Below are 18,129 nucleotides of genomic sequence, written 5' to 3' on the forward strand. Positions count from 1 at the left end.
TCTGTAATACAAGAGTAGGAGACCCTAGCAGTTGCACTGTGCCGCTCAGCAAAGCAATCGCACAGTAAAGCCAACCTGCAAATATACTTCTCTGAAAAGTGGAACAGACTAAAGGAATAATATATGCCTAAACTACTTTGGTGATAACCCACAGTTATACCAGGCAAGACCTCTTTCGTGTAATATACCATTACAGTTGCTATTGAGCTAAGTGGAACAAAGCCTAAGATAGGCAAGAACTCTTTACACTAATTTTGGATGCACCAGGCAGACCAAGGTCAGCTACACCTAAAGGAACACTTATTTTTATTATTTATTCAGCATGTTATTTATTCAGCATATGGTTTTCTATTAAAACCTTTCGCCTTTTACTCAATGCACAAAACATTCTACATTAAAAAAGAAGCAAAGGAAGACAAAAAAACGCAGAAAAACAAGAAAAATGTAGCAACCCTCCCTGTCTGAACCATGACAGTTCCTATTAAAACATCTCAACCAAACCAGACATTAATTTTGATACTGCATCAATTTTGTCAAAAATTATCGCAACTATTATTAATGATGCAAATGTTACAGAAATCCTAGTCCCTAGCATCAACTGGGATCAAATGTCTCTTGGTTAAAGTGTGGTAGTCTGAGAAAATTCTTCCCAACAAATTGTGTCTTGCATTCCAAACCCCCCGGCATATCATAATTAGGTGGTACGGGATTCCAATGGAGGATTACAGAGTCTACAATGATGGTGCCTGTGTTCCTTAGGTTTCCTGACCTCCAGCACGTTCCTTGTCAGAAGTTTTAGACGTAGACTGAGAAATTGAGTGCGTGCTTTATCTTATGGAAATTTCATCAGGTAATGAGGATTTTTCCTGGGCGTCCAACATACCTGCAGTGCTTCCCGTACAATCTATAGTCAGTGACTGCCTCCATTGTTTGGATCCAGTCTTGTTCATAAAAAGCTTTTTTTACATTTTCAGGATTATCTTTTAATGTTATATCGCTCTGGCCAATAAGGTTTAGAATTGCTGTGCATTTGCTGCTCCATTCTTCCAGTGCATGTTAACTTTTTGCTTGGGGAGCCTGATTTAGTAGCTTAAACCCTCCTTCAGATGGTAGTATAAGATATTTTGTGTATAGAGAGAGTTTTCCAGAGAGTTAAAGAATATAGATGTTAAACCAAATTCTTTCCTGATGATCACCACAAGCATCGAGTTAGGTAAAGATAAAACTTGTCTCCAAAAGTTACCCTCAATTAATGACCACATTTTCCAGGGCAACGATAAAGATCCTTCACCCCGTATGTTAATATGGGACATACTTTCATCCTATAGAAGGCGAGTACTGGGATGAGCGAAAGGTTACAATAGTGTTTGATTATATTTGCTTGTACAGACAGGCATTTCGCCCCCCCTTTTTAGCTCCTCCTCTCCATGTACATCGGCTAAACTGTCATTTACTGAAATGCCCAGGTAGGTCATTTGAGTTATCAATGGTATTTTTGTTCCTTCGATAGACCAGCTACAGCCTTTCAACTCCACCACCCCAGTGTTTCCTCCCGAGAAAACAGACACTAGACTAAGTGGATTTATCTTCAGACCATGTGCTGCCAAGTATGTTGCGAGTGTCTCAAGTTGGTGCTTAAAACCAAATCGGAGTCTCGTCCATAATGATCACGTCATCAGCATATAGCAATCTGTTGACTGGTAGGAGAACACCTGTCACCTTTGAATGCCTCTTCCATATCTGCTGTCTACAGGTTAAAGGTTGCTGGTGCTAAGCAGCAACCTTTTTTAAACCAATTGTAGTTGTGATTGCTTCGGTCAGGTCTCCAGCAGTATTTAATCGTATTCTCACTGAAGTGGATGTATGAAGACTTTTAATGGCTTCCAGTAGGTAAAGTAGACACCCCCATTTGCTTAGTTTCACGATTAAGAGAATCAAACGCCTGCGATAAATCCACAGCAGCCAAATATATTTTCTTACTGTTCTTAAGTGAAGATCTTATTTTCAACAAATGTATCGGGAACAGATTCAGCGAGATAGTGCCCTATCTCAAAGCCAGCTTGCCAGGGGTCACAATGATTTGTTTGCTTACTCCAAGCAGTCAGACGTTTCAGAATAAGGGCTGCAAATATTTTCCCCATTACATCCAAAAGGGCAATAGGTCTATAGTTCCCAGGTAAAGACCCATCACCTTTTTTGAAAATTGGGACTATAATGGAAGTGGTCCACAAAGCTGGTATTTTCCTCCTGCGTTTTATTTCGGTGAACAGATCAAACAATGGATACACCTTCAACCAGATTCCTCGTCCAGATCATATTAGTTAGAACGTCAGGTCCAGCGGCTCTTGAATTACTGGAGTGTGATCAATTCCAAAATATCTTCCCTAGTTTTTTTCAAAAGCCCAAGGTCTTAGTGGCGGATCTTGCTTGTCCGTGTGAGGCTCTAAGGGTTTGCAAAAAAGATTGCTGAAATTAAGTTTCCATTCTCCGGCAGGAACATGATTGTTGAGGAGCCTCCATGGAATTAAAGATCCTCCAAATTTCGCTAGAATTTTTAGTAGCAATTATTTGTAATATGTATTCACAGTCCTGAGTCATAGTATACTTGTGAAGTCTTACACCTAAAGGAACACTTTTCAGGAATGGTACACAGCTAGTCTAAGGCAGGTAAAGCTTAATGTAATATAACATAACATTGGCTTTTCAGATTAGTGCAACACAGATTGAGATAAGCAATAACTAACTAGTTTAGGATGGCACAGCTAACACAAGATACCTATTTGACAAATTGGACAGACTTTGTCTCGCCTACACTAATTATGCGGATGACGCCCAGATCCTCATTCCCCTTTCGGGATATTTTGACTAGGACACGGCCTTGGTAAACAAGATAGACCTCATGCAGGTATGGATGGCATCACGTGGCCTCTGCCTGAATGACGATAAAGCGGAGATCCTGATACTGGGGTCCGATGCTAACCTAAAAAAAAAAAACAGCCCCAGCTACACTGCATTTAATATTGACGGAAACACAATCAAAGTAGTAACCGAGGTAAAAACATTAGGCTTCCACCTTGACTTCACTCTAACACTTCGGAAACAAGTCAACTCTGTGGCATCAACTGCCTATACTTGCAAACTTATCAGGGCATGTAGACCGTTCTTATCTAAAACTAGTTGCCTCACTCTTGCCAATGCACTAATAATGTCGAAATTAGATTACTGCAACGCCCTACACTTAGGCGCCAACAAATACATCTTAGACAATATGCAAATACTACAAAATAACGCCTTGAGCACAGCCCTAAATATACCTACCAGAGAGAACATAGGAGCATTGTTGGCTAAAAATAAGTGATAGGATCCTTCTCAGAACGGTATAACTCACCTTCAAATGCCTCAACAAGGAAACACCCCCATACCTCGCAGAGAAGGACTAGGAGAACCTCGACCCGTCCATCTAGATCATCTAACTCCCATTGCCTAGAAATCCCTAGATGTAAAAACTTTCTAAATCAGGCGGTTCTAGCTTTCCAGTTAAAGCTGCACAATCCTGGAATGCACTACCCCTAGCCTTCAGAACTGAACCACCATACTGCAGATTCAGACGAACATGCTGAACTGGTTACGATTGAATGATATCTGATACCCAACCTCTTTGCTGTACTGACCTTTATAGTGGACTATGTATGCTTATTCTTTACCTACTGTACCTTCCTGTAGCACTACTGCATTTACTGTATCTTTACATGTTGTAACTAAGCTTCAAATTTCCTTGTACTGTTGCACCCAGTTACCCAAGGGTTTGGCGTGCATTATTAAATTAATAAACAAACCTATATACTTTTGAAAGGAGCCATCAGCAGCTTAAGAGGCAAGCATAAGCTAAGGCAGACTTATTCTGGACAGGCTAACATCAAGTCAGGGGGAAGCAAGACCCAAATAGAGCAGGAATAGTAAAGTGAAACTAACAGCATTACTTTTGGGGAAGAGGCACAACAAATTTAAGGAACAAATTACTTAACTGTAACCTTTGTTCTCCAGCATGGGTCTGGTATGGATTCACATGTTCATGAATATTCCACGTCAGGCCAGGAATGGTCTATAAAAGAAAAAACTCACTTACAAACTGTATTTCACCTCTATACCACTCACTGTACTCCGGGTCATACTGCCCCCAGCCAATGACTGCACTCTCCCTAAGCCCTTCTGGCAGCCATCTTGGAATTTGGTAAGGTCGTTAAGTGGCAGTATGACCAAGAGCCGCAAAGGGGTGGGAGGGTTCGCATGTGAATCCATGCCAGACCAATGCTGGAGAACAATAGTTACAGATAAGTAACCTGTCCCTTCTACAGCATTGGGTCTGCCACGGATTCACATGCTCATGAAGAATACATAGCAGTACCACATTACAAAACCACAGGAGGTAGCAAGGCTCAACAGAAGCAATTACTCTTACCTCCCGAACAGGCTCACCTTCAAGCAAACAGGTGGCAGAGCACGGCTTGGCCGACCTTGGATTCCTGTTTGGAATCCCTGTCGCTGCAGTAGAACCTTGTGAAGGTGTGCACAGACCTCCACGTAGCAGTGCTGCACATGTCTAGCAGGGGCACACCAGACAGGAATGCTGTTGTCGCAGCAATGGCTCTGGTGGAATGGGCTCTGACGGCCGGGCAGCGGTCGGTTAGCCAACCAATGGCAGTGTGATGCAGGCGGAGCGCCACCTTGCCATGGAAGCCTTGGACAAGGCCTTCCCATGGTTTGCAGGAACACATTTCACGAATAGTGGAGACGTCTTTGTGCGTGCCACGTAGAACTTTAGAGCACGAGCAACGTCCCGCGAGTGCAAGGCCCTTTCAGCCGGTGACAAAGGCTTCAGAAAAAAACAGGTAACAGCAAAGGCTTGTTGAGATAGAATTCCAACGGTACCTTCAGCATTAAGGAGGGGTGCGTCCACAGCACCATCCTCCATTTGTGGAAAGTCAGATATGGCCGTTTGCAGGATAGGGCCAGGATCCCAGCGACCCTCCTGGCAAAGGTGATAGCCGCAAGGAAAGCCGTTTTCCCACGAGAGAAATGGGAGGGGTCTGATGCATAGGCTTGAAGGGGGCTCCAATAAGCCTCGTCAGCACCATGTTGTGTTCACATGACGGGGCAGGAGCCTTCACCGGCAGGAAAGATCAAAACATTCTTTGAGGAACTCCATGACAAGACTATGGGATCAAAGGATCTGGAGACCTAGTGTAGTGGGAGATGGCTGCCAGATCTGGCGTGTAGACTTCCTGTGTGTGCTCCCCAGCCCTCCAGGAAACCGTCTGTGGTGACAGTCTCCCGGTATTGGAGAGGTGGTGGGGCAGGGGGAAGGGTATGAAACCCTATGCCCCGAGCGATGTTAGAGTGTACGCCCCACCTTACCGCCTGACGGAAGTCTTTGTCGAGAGGGATCTTGTCCACGAAGCTTCCAGACACTTGTTCTCAGCAAGCGTCCAGCAACTACTGAAGGTCGAATCCACATCCTGCATACCGGATAAGGTATATGCACATCATGCCAAGCAGCAGCTTGATGGCATGCACTGTGGTTGTCTTCAGTGACAACCGTTGTACCTTCCCCAGTACGGACGCTCTCCTCTTTGCCAAGGGCAACACTAGGCAGGAGAACGTGTTGAGCCTGGCTCCTAGAAACAGTGCGTTCTGCGATGGTGTCGAGCAGGTCTTTGGATAATTGTTGGAGAACCCCAGATCTGTTATCAGCTGGACGGTCGTCTGTGTGTTCCGACTGCTACCTCTCTTGAATTTGCCCAGATGAGCCAGACATCGAGGTACGGGTGTACCCCTCGTAGACTTAGATGGGCCACCACTGTGCCATGCACTTCACCACTGGTGCCATGCACTTCGTGAGCACCCTGGGAGCCGACTTTAGGCCAATGGGGGTGGGGGGATTTTTGGGGGCTTGAACTGGTAGTACATACCCTGCACTGTCTGCACATCCTCCTACCTAGTATCCATTCTGTACCCAAAAAACACAAGAAGAGCACCCTAGTACAACATGCACTCTGTTTAATTGATTATATGCTCAATATTTACCTATTTTGCTAATACTAACCGCTGGCAATTGGCAACAGAACCCGGCTCACGAACTGCCAGTCTACTATGTCACTGGCCTTGTAAACCTATACAGCTTTCTAGTACTAGGGCAAAAGCAAACACCTCTTTACTCTCACGCTTATTACAAAGATTGCCTAGCTAAACAATGTCTGGCATTCTGGCACTAGCTATTAAATGCAATGATTGTTATGCTTAGTATATTTGCCTTAAAACATACTGTATTTATATTGCACAAATGTATTCCAGCAGAACCCACACCTCAACACCACCATAACAGTGCACCCCACCTAGCTTCACCCTCTGCTGCCTCTTTCTCATCACTCACCTTCTGGGCAACCTGTAGCATGCCCCCACACACACTGACCTCATACCAACACCTGACCTCTATCCCAATACACGCCAAACCGACAGCTGTTCTCACAACACCAAACTAATTGAACAAGCCCACCTCCACTACAGTCTCTGCAGACTCACAACTTGCACCAAGCATCACAGCACCCTCCCCAACACCCCACCCTCCACCCACTTCAGGAACAGCAGACTTCGCTCTCGCACGCCCGCACCACGCTCTAACTTACACCCCCAACATCACACACACCACCCATCCCATCTACTCTCCCCACCAAACAAACACCACCCACCTCCACACACCGCCATAACCAGCACCCACTAACAACTCCATCAGACAACTACATACTGACCTTAACTACGCCCTCATCAACGTCCATTCCATCCAGGCCCATGCCGTTGAAATCAATGACCTCATCACCTGCAACAAACTATCTACTAGCCATATCCGAAACCTGGCTCCATGAAGCTTCCAGCCTGTCCATCTCTCTCGCCCTCCCACCAGGATACACCATCCTGAGACAGGACCGCAAGACATCTAAAGGCGGAGGCATAGCCCTCATCTACAAAAACACCCTCTTCATTAGATTATGCAACCAACAATGGGAAAACAATGCCGATCTCACTGCCAAACTCTCACCCTCTCCTAATTGTACCATAAACATCATAATTACTTACAGGCCGCCAAGCTCTCCCTCTGACAACCAAAAGCAACTCCTGCAAATCATAGGCAGCCACCTCAAAAGCTCGACTAAAACCATTTTTCTTGGTAAGCTAATCTTAGGACTACTTGACCCGAAGGACAAAACAGCTGCATCCCTTGCCAAAGAACTTACCCCAGCTAGGGTTTGAACACAAAGTCACAGCTCCCACTCACTGTAAAGGCTGAACCATTGATTGGATCGCCGACCATAACTGCTAATCATCCATCGCTGACATCCTAGCCCTCCCATGGACAGATCACCATATCCAATTCTCTATTGCCACCATTGCCACACAGAAGACTCACTCATGCCCCACCAGCTAAAGTCAGAAGCTAAAAAACAACTCACTAAAACCAACCTTGCTTCATTTCTCAACATCCCTGAACTCAAACCGCCGTTCAATTAAGACCCCCACCTCTCTCGCCAACACTTATGCCCATGTCCTCTTCCAAGCCATTGAAACCATAGCACCCCTAGAATAAAAAGAAGAAATCCATGCACTCCAACTCTTGGTTCTCAGAAGAACCATCAGCGCTCTGCACCAAGAAACGTAAAGCCCTAACCAATGGCAGTCAGCGCCTAACCAATCCTCAAGGAATTCAAAGAAATCTCGACTTACAAAAAAGCCATCTTTCACGCCAAATCAGAAACCTACAAACTATCTCTAAAGCCAACTCTAAATCAAGAGGAATTTTCACTCTTTAAAGAGCTCACCACACCCATCTCTAGCCCAGATGAAATCATCAAGGATGAAGCTTGGTACTCCAGCATCCAGTCCGCCCTCCTCAACAAAGTTAAAACACTCCAAAATAAAATAAAATGGCATCTCAGCGCATGGCTCTCCCTAAGAAAAACTCCCACCACCACCCCCTCGTTCACATTCCACTCCCTCAAACACCCCTCTTCATCGTCAGAGAAGTCACAGAACTAAAAAATAAATAAAAAACACATCCTACATTAGCCCGCCAGCCATTATCAAAGAATGCGCAGACTCACTGGTTCCCATCATTACTGCATCAATTAATGCCTCATTCTCATCAGGCATCGTACCACAATGCCTAAAAGAAGCCTGGGTTCGCCCGCTACTAAAAAACCCTCCCTTGACCCCACCAAGCCTAATAACTACCACCCTATCACTACCGTCCCCTTCCTCAAAATCCTAGACAAAGCCACCCATAACCAAATCAAGCACTATCTGGAAACAAATGCCATCCTGGCCAGAAGAATCAGTCTTCCACAAGGGCCATGGCACAGAAGCCACCCTCAGACTTAAACACAAGTGACAAAATAATGGACACTGGTAAACCTGCCCTCCTGCTGCTCCTCGATCTCTCCACCGCGTTTGATCTTGTTGATCATAACATCCTCACCTCACACTTTTTCAACGCAGCACACTTCTCACACAAGGATACCACTTGGCTAACTTCCTTCTTTGACGGAAGGGCCATGAAAGTATACTCTGACCTGGCCAATGCATCCTCCCCACCCCCCGATACCATCAACTGTGGAGTCCCTCAGGGATCATGCACTTCACCCACCCTTTATAACCAGTTTACCAAACCTCTGACTTACTGGATGCGCTCGGCATAACATACACTAATTATGACAACACCACCAAAGTCCTCCTCCCCCCTCACTGGAGATTACATCCAAGACAAAGAAGCCCTCCTTCAGATATATGCCACCATACAAACTTGGATGGCCATCAATGGCCTTTGTTTAAATGGTGATAAAACCGAGGTCATCATCCTAGCCCCAAAGGAAATTCTAGCCAAACTGGTCCCTGAATATTCCCATTTCACCATTGACAACAAACATTCCAGTGTCTGCATCTGTGAAAACCCTAGGAGTCTACTTCGACTTCACACTCTCAATGACGAAACAGGTCAGTGCCATCTCCTCTGCATCTGCCCTCACCACTAAACTCATCTATGCCATAAAACCCTTCCTAACCTCCCAAAATTGGCTCTCCATCGCCAGGGATACCATATGAGCGAGACTAGACTACTGCAACGCCCCCCCTAGAAGGCACCTCAACCAAAAACCTTAAACTCCAAATAGTGCAAAACTACGCGATCCACGCGGCCCTGCACATACCTTCCCAAGCAAGACGAAATGCACATTGGTTCCCAGTAAAGGAAAGGATCAATTTCAAAATCCTCACAATTACTCATAAATACAGCAATCTAGCCGCACCTTCCTACTTATCCGAAACCATACTCAAGAACTCGCCCGACCGCCCCAAAAGAAGCCATCATACTAATCAACTCCGCATTCCCACCATAAAAAGAGCCAAAGCCAGTGGCATTTGCTTCCCCGACATTGCACCTTATCTTTGGAACGCCCTTCCCTACACACTCCGAGCTGAACCCTCCCCGTTTTCCCTTTCGCAAATCACTTAAAACTACACCATTTACCCAACTCCCTACTTCCACATACACCCTATCCTCCACACCTCAAGACTGACTTTCACATCATGTCGGCATCTCTTCTACTAAGTTTTGTAAATTTGCTCCTTGAATGCATATATCACTGTACCCACCCTGCCCTCCACTGTAACCAGCAAGCCTGTCATCTCTAACAGCGCCACGATACCCCCGGGCTGTTGTGCGCTTTAAAAAAATATTAATAAAATAAATAAAAATTAATCTTAGGAACTTCCAATGCCTACTGTGGAAGTATGCGTCCTCCAGATCCAACAACATCAAGAAGTCTCCTTCCTCCAGTTGGTCGAGCATGCGCTGCAATGTCACCATCCTAAATTGTCAAGAAGACCGGTGGTCTTTCTGACCAATCATTTCTGGAGTAGACACCAGAGCATCAGTCTCGTCTTGGAACTAGCTCCATCGCCCCTTTTTGTATCATGGCCGGTATCTCCTGCAGGAGCGGAGGGATGTGCTGCTCCTGCCGGGTCACCAGAGGGTTCAGCTGACACTTGTTAAAACTCCTGGGTATGTCCATGGACGAGAGCGTCCAGCACCCATCTGTCGGTGGAAATCTTTTCCCACTCGCCAACGAATCCTGCCAGCCAGGCCTCCCACTGGGTTGTGTCGGTAGCTCCCCTGCCCCCTGGTTCAGTCCTGCTTTGGTACCAGCGTTCCGCCTTGGGGGCGACAACTGCGCTGACCACATCCACTGAAAGCCTTGGAACTTCCTCTTTAGGACTCCTGGGTTGTGGACCGGGAGGGCTGACGGTACGACGAGGAGCTCACACCGAAACCTTTTGTCCATCTGCCAGACTTTCCTCCGCAGGCGCATGCGGTGCTGTTGGAGTACCCAGGGCACGAGCCATCTTGATTGCCTGCAAAGACTTGTCAACGGCCTTCCCGAAGAGGTTATTCATGACGAAGGGCATGTCCAGTACCCTCGTCTGGACCTGTCAGAAATTGGTGGCCTTTAGCCAGCCTCGACAACGGAGGCAGACACTGCTACCCGTCTGCCGGAAACCTGTGATGGTATGGTTAGGCGCCACTCTACCCTCCTGGAGTGTGATCGCCTCCACCAGCTTGTGGGATAACTACAAAATCAGGGCCAGCTTCTACCACAGTTTCCTGGTCGTACCTGGCCAGGAGCGCCAAAGTGTTGGCTGCCTTGATGGTCGGAGCAATAGAGCAAATAATCTTCCTCCCCATGGCGTCCAACTTCTTCCCTCGCTATCCGGAAGGACTGACAATGAGGCGTTAGATGACCTCTTCCTCGCAGCCACCGACAGAGTCCCGCGACGGTTGAGACTGTAGGCACTTGGGTGCGGACTTCCGGCTCCCGGTACTTTTTCTCCAGCCTATCCCGCTTGGCCGGAACCGTGCAAGGATTCTACAGGAGGGCTAGGCCGTCCTCCCACACGTCGTTCAGGAGCGGCACTGCCATGATTGTCTTCGCGCCCCTGGTATGGGAAGCCCTCCTTGGTCTCTTCAGTCGTCCGCTGGAAACGTTTGGAAGCTTTGGAGACCATGGCATGAAACTACCCCCCACCTCATCCGGTGGGTACACACTCAGTTGCGATCCACCCACGATGTCGCCTGTCATGGCTGTGTCCGTCCCCAGGTCCATTGGGGAGGAGGGCACCCAGCACGGAAGTTGATGCGGGGGTGTGAGGGTGCTTCCTCTTTCTAGCCGGAGGCTAATCCGGAGCCACAGGGGCCAGGGCCAGGGCCTGCGCCATCCTCTTCTGGATTTCTGACACCAGCTTGTGTTGGGTCGAAAGGATATCCAAGGATCCATCTCTCGGCTGAGCAGGTGTGGTCAGCACACTAGGCCCTGCGACGGTGTTGCAGCCATCCTCCACATCCTCATGGTCCGCGTGCAGGGACTCCTAGTCCAGGTCTTGGGGTACAACCTGTGGCTGGCATGGGACTTCATCGCCCTCCCCTCCACACCCCCCACACCCTTTTTTTGCACACCGAGGGGTTGGAGCCGGCCTCAGCAGTAGTATCCTCTTCTCCGGTGAGCCAGCAGGCTTCTACATCACCGGCCGGACTTCACAAGGTCAGCCCCCTTGGCCTTCAAGAGCGGCTGCCACCAATCGTCAACTAAGATTTATCCTGCACTGCCTGGGCATTCTTGGGAAGGTTGGCAGTCTTTTCCTCCATCCTAGTCTTCTCTGGCTTCTTTCACATCTTAGCCGGGTTGGGCGCCTTCCCTTTTGAGGAGGCACTCGATAGCTGGAGATTGGGCAGGGCACAATTGTCACCATCTGCCTCATTGAGGGACCCGCTTGCGCAGCGACAAACAGAAGTGGACTTGCAGTGCTTGGTCTGATCTTGGGCCCCCACAGATGGAGCACCCTCAAAAGGACTTCGAAGCCAGCTCTTCGGACCGGCCGGTCCGAAGCCAGGCATGACCCTGCTTGGGGCAGAGGCCTTGGCGTTTAGCCATGTCGCCAGTCTGCTGTGTCAATCCTTAATCGTTCTCTTGGAGAACCCAAGGCAGATCTCGCAATCTCCCTCTTTGTGGTCCGGGGGAAGGCAGAAGAGGCATTGAAGGTTTTTGTCCTCCACAAACACGTTCCACAGTCTGCAACCGGTGCAGAGCTTGAATAGGGCACTTCATTCTCTTCCGTCATGGTCGGAGGTGCGGAGTAGGGCTGATGGCCTTATGGAAACTTCAATGAAAATTCGACGATCCAAAGGGCACTGAAATTCACAAACTGGTCCCTGCTTATTGGCAGACGGAGAGAAGAGCACACAGACTCTGTTTTGACAAAAATAGGACTGTCAAAAAAGCACGAAAAGAGTAGAATAGCTCACAGCAAAACTCGAGGACTCCCAACACTTGAACGTGCAGTAAAAATCTGAAAATGGGATTAGGGAGAGGGCAGTCATTGGCTGGAGGCAGTATGACCCAGAGTACAGTGATTGGTTTAGAGGAGAAACAGTTTGAAAGTGAAAATCTTACGAGGATTCCCGGCCTGACAGGGAATATTCATGAGCATGTGAATTGATGCCAGACCCAATGCTGGAGAAGTATTTACTTGTGAAAGGTTTTACTGAGTGAACAGTTACAAAAGTTCTGCTTACCTCGACTGGGTGTTGTGCCATTCTGAAAAGTATATGCAAGGTTATTATTACTCGTCTGTGAATTGGTGATGCCTCTTTGCCAAATGTAATGCTGTTGGCCTCACTATTTCTTTCTGAGACTGTATACGTTTCCCAACTGATCTTGCTTCCACTAACTTGCTGTATAGCCTTTTCAGAATAAGTCTGCTTTAGGTTTTACCTACCTAGAATAGCATGGAGTCATTCATAAAGTGTAACATTGGGCTTTGCTTTCCTTGGTCCATTTTATACAGATTCTAAAACCAGCCTTAGGTTTATACCGGCCTTTAAGTTGCTGATGGATCCTTTTTACTTACCTTGAGTTCACGGTGTGCCAACCTAAAATAAGTTAAAAGTTACTGCTTACTTCAGTCTGTTTGCTACTGATCTGAAAAGCAACTGTAATGGTATATTACATTAGGTTTTACCTACATATAATAGTTGTGTGTCATTCTCGAAAAGTTCTTTACGTGTAGCTGACCTTGGAAATTAGTGTAAAGAGTTCTTGCTGATCTTAGACTTTTCCGCTGAGCTGGAAAACTAATTGACTATTACAGCAAAAGGTCTTACTCACCTAGAATAACTGAGCCTTTAAGTAGTTATAGGATTATTCTGTTCCTTGAATCAGTGTTCCACTATTTAGAAAAGTATCCTGGTAACATGGTTGATTAGGTGATTCCTTAACTGCGACTGCATAACTGACAGTCTACTACCGATGAATTACTGTAAAGTAATCTAACGGTTTTAGTCCCCATTAATAGGTGTGGCATATACTAAATGTGTGATACGGTCCGACTTACCTAGAAATACTGTTGGTTTTCTGAACAGGGTCTATGCTTTGGTCTGTGTACTTTAAAGCATAGTGCTGTGTTTAAATAATGTGTTTATATGATCTGTGATGGTACTCATTTCCCCCAAGATTTATCTGGGGCTACATGTATTTAAATAAAATAATTTATTTTTACCATACATGTTTGTGCTTCTTTTGGCCAGGTGTACTGAAGTTTCTTTGTACTGATTCTACAGCCCTTTCTTCCCTCCCAAGATAAGCCTGGCTGCTCAGTCTAAGCTACAATATACTCGGGTGGTACAGTTTTATACTAATAGTGGAGTCTAGTACTGTCTCAATTGAATCGTTTTGCTAAACCCTTAGTTGGACTTCAGAAAAACTGTCCTAACAACCCAATAACCCAACGTCCGAGATCCTGCAGCATCCGTAACCCCAGAGTCTTCAACAGTTACCAAGGAGGTGACCAAGCAGCTTAGCAATTTCACTAACGCCTACAGTGGTTCTTTAGTGAAATTGAATACAACTGGTCAGTAACATACCAGTTTTGATACCCAGTCGGTTTCCTAAAGGGGTCTATGGACATCAAGTCGTAGCATTATTTCTCCCTTGCCAGGCCTTAAACAGTGGTGTTCTGGCCTGCTAACCTCCAGTCTCCCCCTAAAGGTGCTTGAATTGGAAGAGGGTCTTTTGAACACTTGACTCTCGTTTCCTAACCTTTGGAACACTTCTAACTCCTGGTTTGCTCAAGTACTTTCTTCCTAAAGAGACTCCTAGAATACCAAAAACACTTATTGGGACTCGTGACACTAACAGCAATAGGTCACTTCTTTTCTAGCTAGGCAAGGACTTCCAATTAAGGGTTTGAACAGTGTTTTATAACTTTATTCTAAATTTCTTAATTCTCAAAGTATTGATTATTTGCCTGGTTCCACTTCTTTATTCACTTGCTTTACTATTCTTAAAGTATAATGAAAAGTATTGTAAACACGAAGTGTTAGTGCTCTTAGTAGAGCACACCAAGGTGAATGTAGATTATAAATGAATGCATTAGGGTGTTACTTACCTGTGGTTATTCAACAATTAGAGTGGACTGAGGCCCAAGTAAAACAGTATGTTATACATTCTGCATAGCTTTTATCATAGGAGTGTGTGGGCTTAAGTGAATCCTTCAACCGTCTCACACCCTCCCATGTCTCAGCCTTGCTGTTCAGTCACACTACCCAAATAGAGTTTGACAAGAACAGGGTTTGCAAAATTTACTAGCCCACTCCCATTGGCATGCAGATTTTATGAAGGGCGTATAAACCATTTGCACGGTACTCAACCTTGTTGGCGAGTAGGAGACCTATGAAACCTTGGTTTGACAAGCTTGGTTTACAGTAAACTGCAAATAAAAGATTCACTGTGCATGGCTGGCATTTGGTTGGAAAAATTGCACCAAATATGAAGTGTGCTTTTGTTGACATGCTCCATTTTACAGAATGCACTAGTCAATAGCGTGTCACCCTTCACCAAGGGGCAAGTGCATTACTTTTAGGTCGAATATGTTAACTAAATAACTTGCCCTGGAGGTCTAGTGGGATTTAAAGGCATGGTCTAGTAAACATTTTATTTCAAAAAATTTATAAACATAAATACAACGTTATTGTGTTGGAAAACGCTGCGGTTTTCCTTTCCAAGTTTCTCAGGCTCCTCTGGCTCAGAGGAGCCTGAGAAACTCGGAAAGAAAAACCGCATCGTTTCCAACACAACCGCGTTGTGTTTCTGCCTGCTGTGGCTATCACTTTGGGTCTCCGGTGCTCCCAGGGGAGCACCGGAGACCCAAAGTGAAAGCCACAGCAGGCAGAAACACACCGCGGTTGTGTTTACATGCCGTGTAGGGTTTCTGCCTACAGCTGATTTCCCATTTGGGGCTCTAGCCCGAGAGCCCCAAATGGGAAAGCAGATTCAGGCAGAAACAACGCGGTTGTTTTCCGCAATGCTGCGTTGTTTCTGCCTGAATCTGCTTTCCCATTTGGGGCTCTCGGGCTCCCCGTGTAACGCTGTTGTGTTGGAAAACGCTGTGGTTTTTCTTTCCGAGTTTCTCAGGCTCCTCCGAGCCGGAGGAGCCTGAGAAACTTGGAAAGAAAAACCGCAGCGTTTTCCAACACAATAACGTTGTATTTATGTTTGCGGTCGCTTCAAAAGCGACCGCAAACAAATACAACGTTTTTAAAGCTGCGGTTTTATTTCTAAGTTTTCCGGGCTCCTCCAGCCCGGAAAAACTTAGGGAAAAAAAAGCAGCTAGTGATTATTTTTTAAAAAAATAAATAGCACTTACTGAGATTCAGCTGCAGCTTTCCTGCTCTGGTCTCCGGTCCCCGTCCTCCGCGTACAGCACTAATGAAGGGAAAGCCACCCAGCGGTAGCTTTTGTTTACTACAGCTTTCTGGCTTTTCCTTCATTAGTGCCGCAAAAGCAAAAGCCAGCACAGGCGAGCATCCATTTCACAAAATGGATGCGCCCCTGTGCTTGCTTTTGCGAATTTTGAGCTTGAATAGCTCAAAATTTTACATAGGAAGTTTTAAAAAGAGAATGCTAGTATTTTTTGTATGTTGCCTATCTATTTTATAAATAACATTTTTTACTAGACCATGCCTTTAAGAATTTTCAAGGCCTGAAGGCCGTTTGCATGTACATCAGAAAATGGTGGCCTCTCAATCTGTCCACAGGGCTGATTCTGAAACACTCTTTACAAGGCATTCTCGCAGTAAGAAATTATGACTGGGGCACAGTAGTGCACCATTAAAATAGCTTCACTGCCACAAAATCATAAGCACATCAAAAAGGGTAACAAAGATTAACTAAAAGAAAAAGAGGCAGTGTGTTCCAGTAGCAATCCAAGGTGGGCTCCTCTTCATAAAAATAAAATAACATAAAATGGGAGAAGATCTCCCTATACTGGACACCAGAATGTCTGCACAGTGCACCCCAAACAAAAGCGAAGTAGATGAGAGGCTACGAATTTCATCTTGCTTGAAACATTGCCCAGAATCAGCAGCAGATCTGGCTATTAAAGCACATTCAGACGTCTTTAGTCAGCGCAAGTCATTCATAGGTCTGTTATCGGCTACAACAAATGTTAGGTTAACAGACATAAAATGCATTGGACTACAATCTCAAAAAGGAAGAATGCAAACATGCTTGCTGTACTAAACACTGGCTTTGGGCTCATGTTTGTTTGCATTGCAGTCGATTCATAAACTTTAAAAGAAACAGACCAACAATTTTTTAAAGGTCTACCTTGTTTAATGGAGGGACTAAACAAAGACATTGCATCTTCCCCATCATTTGGTAGTCCCGTCGCAATTGGCATGCCATCTTCAGCCTGCAAAAAAAGGCAACAATTGTGATATTTTTAATCTTGTGTGCCTACTCACACAAGCTTTGAATGTCCTAATCAGATAAACATGGAAGTTTAATAAAAGGTCATTCATGAATCAGATTTAATGATTGTTTATGTATAATTTCTGATACCTTATCAGACTATCAATCAACACATGGTTGGAAAAATGAAAGCAATAAGTGAATATTTAGAACAATGGAATTGGGCAGGCAACCAAACCCACTAAAGCAGAGTCCCATTACAAATCAAACCAAGACACCAACACATTTGCTACCTTTACTTATGAGGACATGGGTTTTAATAAAAACAGATTAGCTGTTACTCTGCATAAAGTGGCACATTTTAATCCTAGTTCATAAGGGCATTGCATTTAAGTCAGATCTAGTGGTGAGCTGAGCTGTAAGGGGGGGCACAAGAGTACAGCACCCAACCCTCATTCCTCTGTGGTGATGGTTCTTTATGGTAAATCAGGAAATCTGAACATAAAATCAACTAAATCCTTTACCCAGAATAGGTTAGCACTAGGTGATCACAGACTGTAGTATTCCCTAACAAGCAAACAGGAAGCCTCTGCCAGTGGTGTTGTGAGCAGACCCTAGGATTTTACTGTAAACTAACATTAGCAAACAATTACATATGACAATCATCACTTATCGATTATCTGGAGCTTGTATCAGTTTAGAATCAGATGCAATAACCATCACTTCATCTAAAGGTATATTTGTAGAATTACAAAGTAAAAATGAGGCAGAGAGGGGCTTTCCTGTGGGTTCTATGTTGGTACATCGAAGAGAATTACTTCAATTTATTTGTTTCCCCATCCTTCCCGTTCTTATAACCCTTACCTTAAACATAAGAATTACTCATGAAGGAACTGCAAAGTAAATTACAAGTAGTTCACAACTGGACACCACCTCCTGTGATACTACCACTACATATGTGCAAGGAACCATAATGCTCCGAGTCAAAGCCCTGTTAAGGAAGGTTTATCATGAAGAACAACCGGTAATTAACCCAATCTATTCGCACAGCTTAACTGCATTTTTGTCTACCGTAGATTGTCTGCAGCAAGAGGACACTTTCCATGCCTCACTATTGGGAGGATGGGTGTACACATATGATTTTAAACAGATACATGCTCAAGATAAATTATTACAGGGTAACATTTATCTTCTGGGGGCCGATGCCATTTAAATTCACATACTATGCATAAGCTAGAAAGTATTGTTACTCGAGGCAGGCAAGCAGATGGAACAATTGAGA

At 45.3% G+C, this 18,129-nt stretch overlaps 1 protein-coding gene across 1 annotated transcript in view; it reads right to left on the reverse strand.

The window, feature by feature from the left end:
* Nucleotides 1–18,129, reverse strand: part of MED13 (mediator complex subunit 13) — a 1,760,496-nt gene that overhangs the window by 1,157,795 nt on the left and 584,572 nt on the right. Inside the window, exon 11 of the mRNA XM_069615091.1 lies at nucleotides 16,764–16,848. Coding sequence (XP_069471192.1) covers nucleotides 16,764–16,848 — 85 coding nt within the window. The remainder of the gene's footprint in view (nucleotides 1–16,763; nucleotides 16,849–18,129) is intronic.

Source organism: Ambystoma mexicanum, chromosome 9 (assembly GCF_040938575.1).
Source record: "Ambystoma mexicanum isolate Mex_15411 chromosome 9, UKY_AmexF1_1, whole genome shotgun sequence".
Lineage (NCBI taxonomy): Eukaryota > Metazoa > Chordata > Amphibia > Caudata > Ambystomatidae > Ambystoma > Ambystoma mexicanum.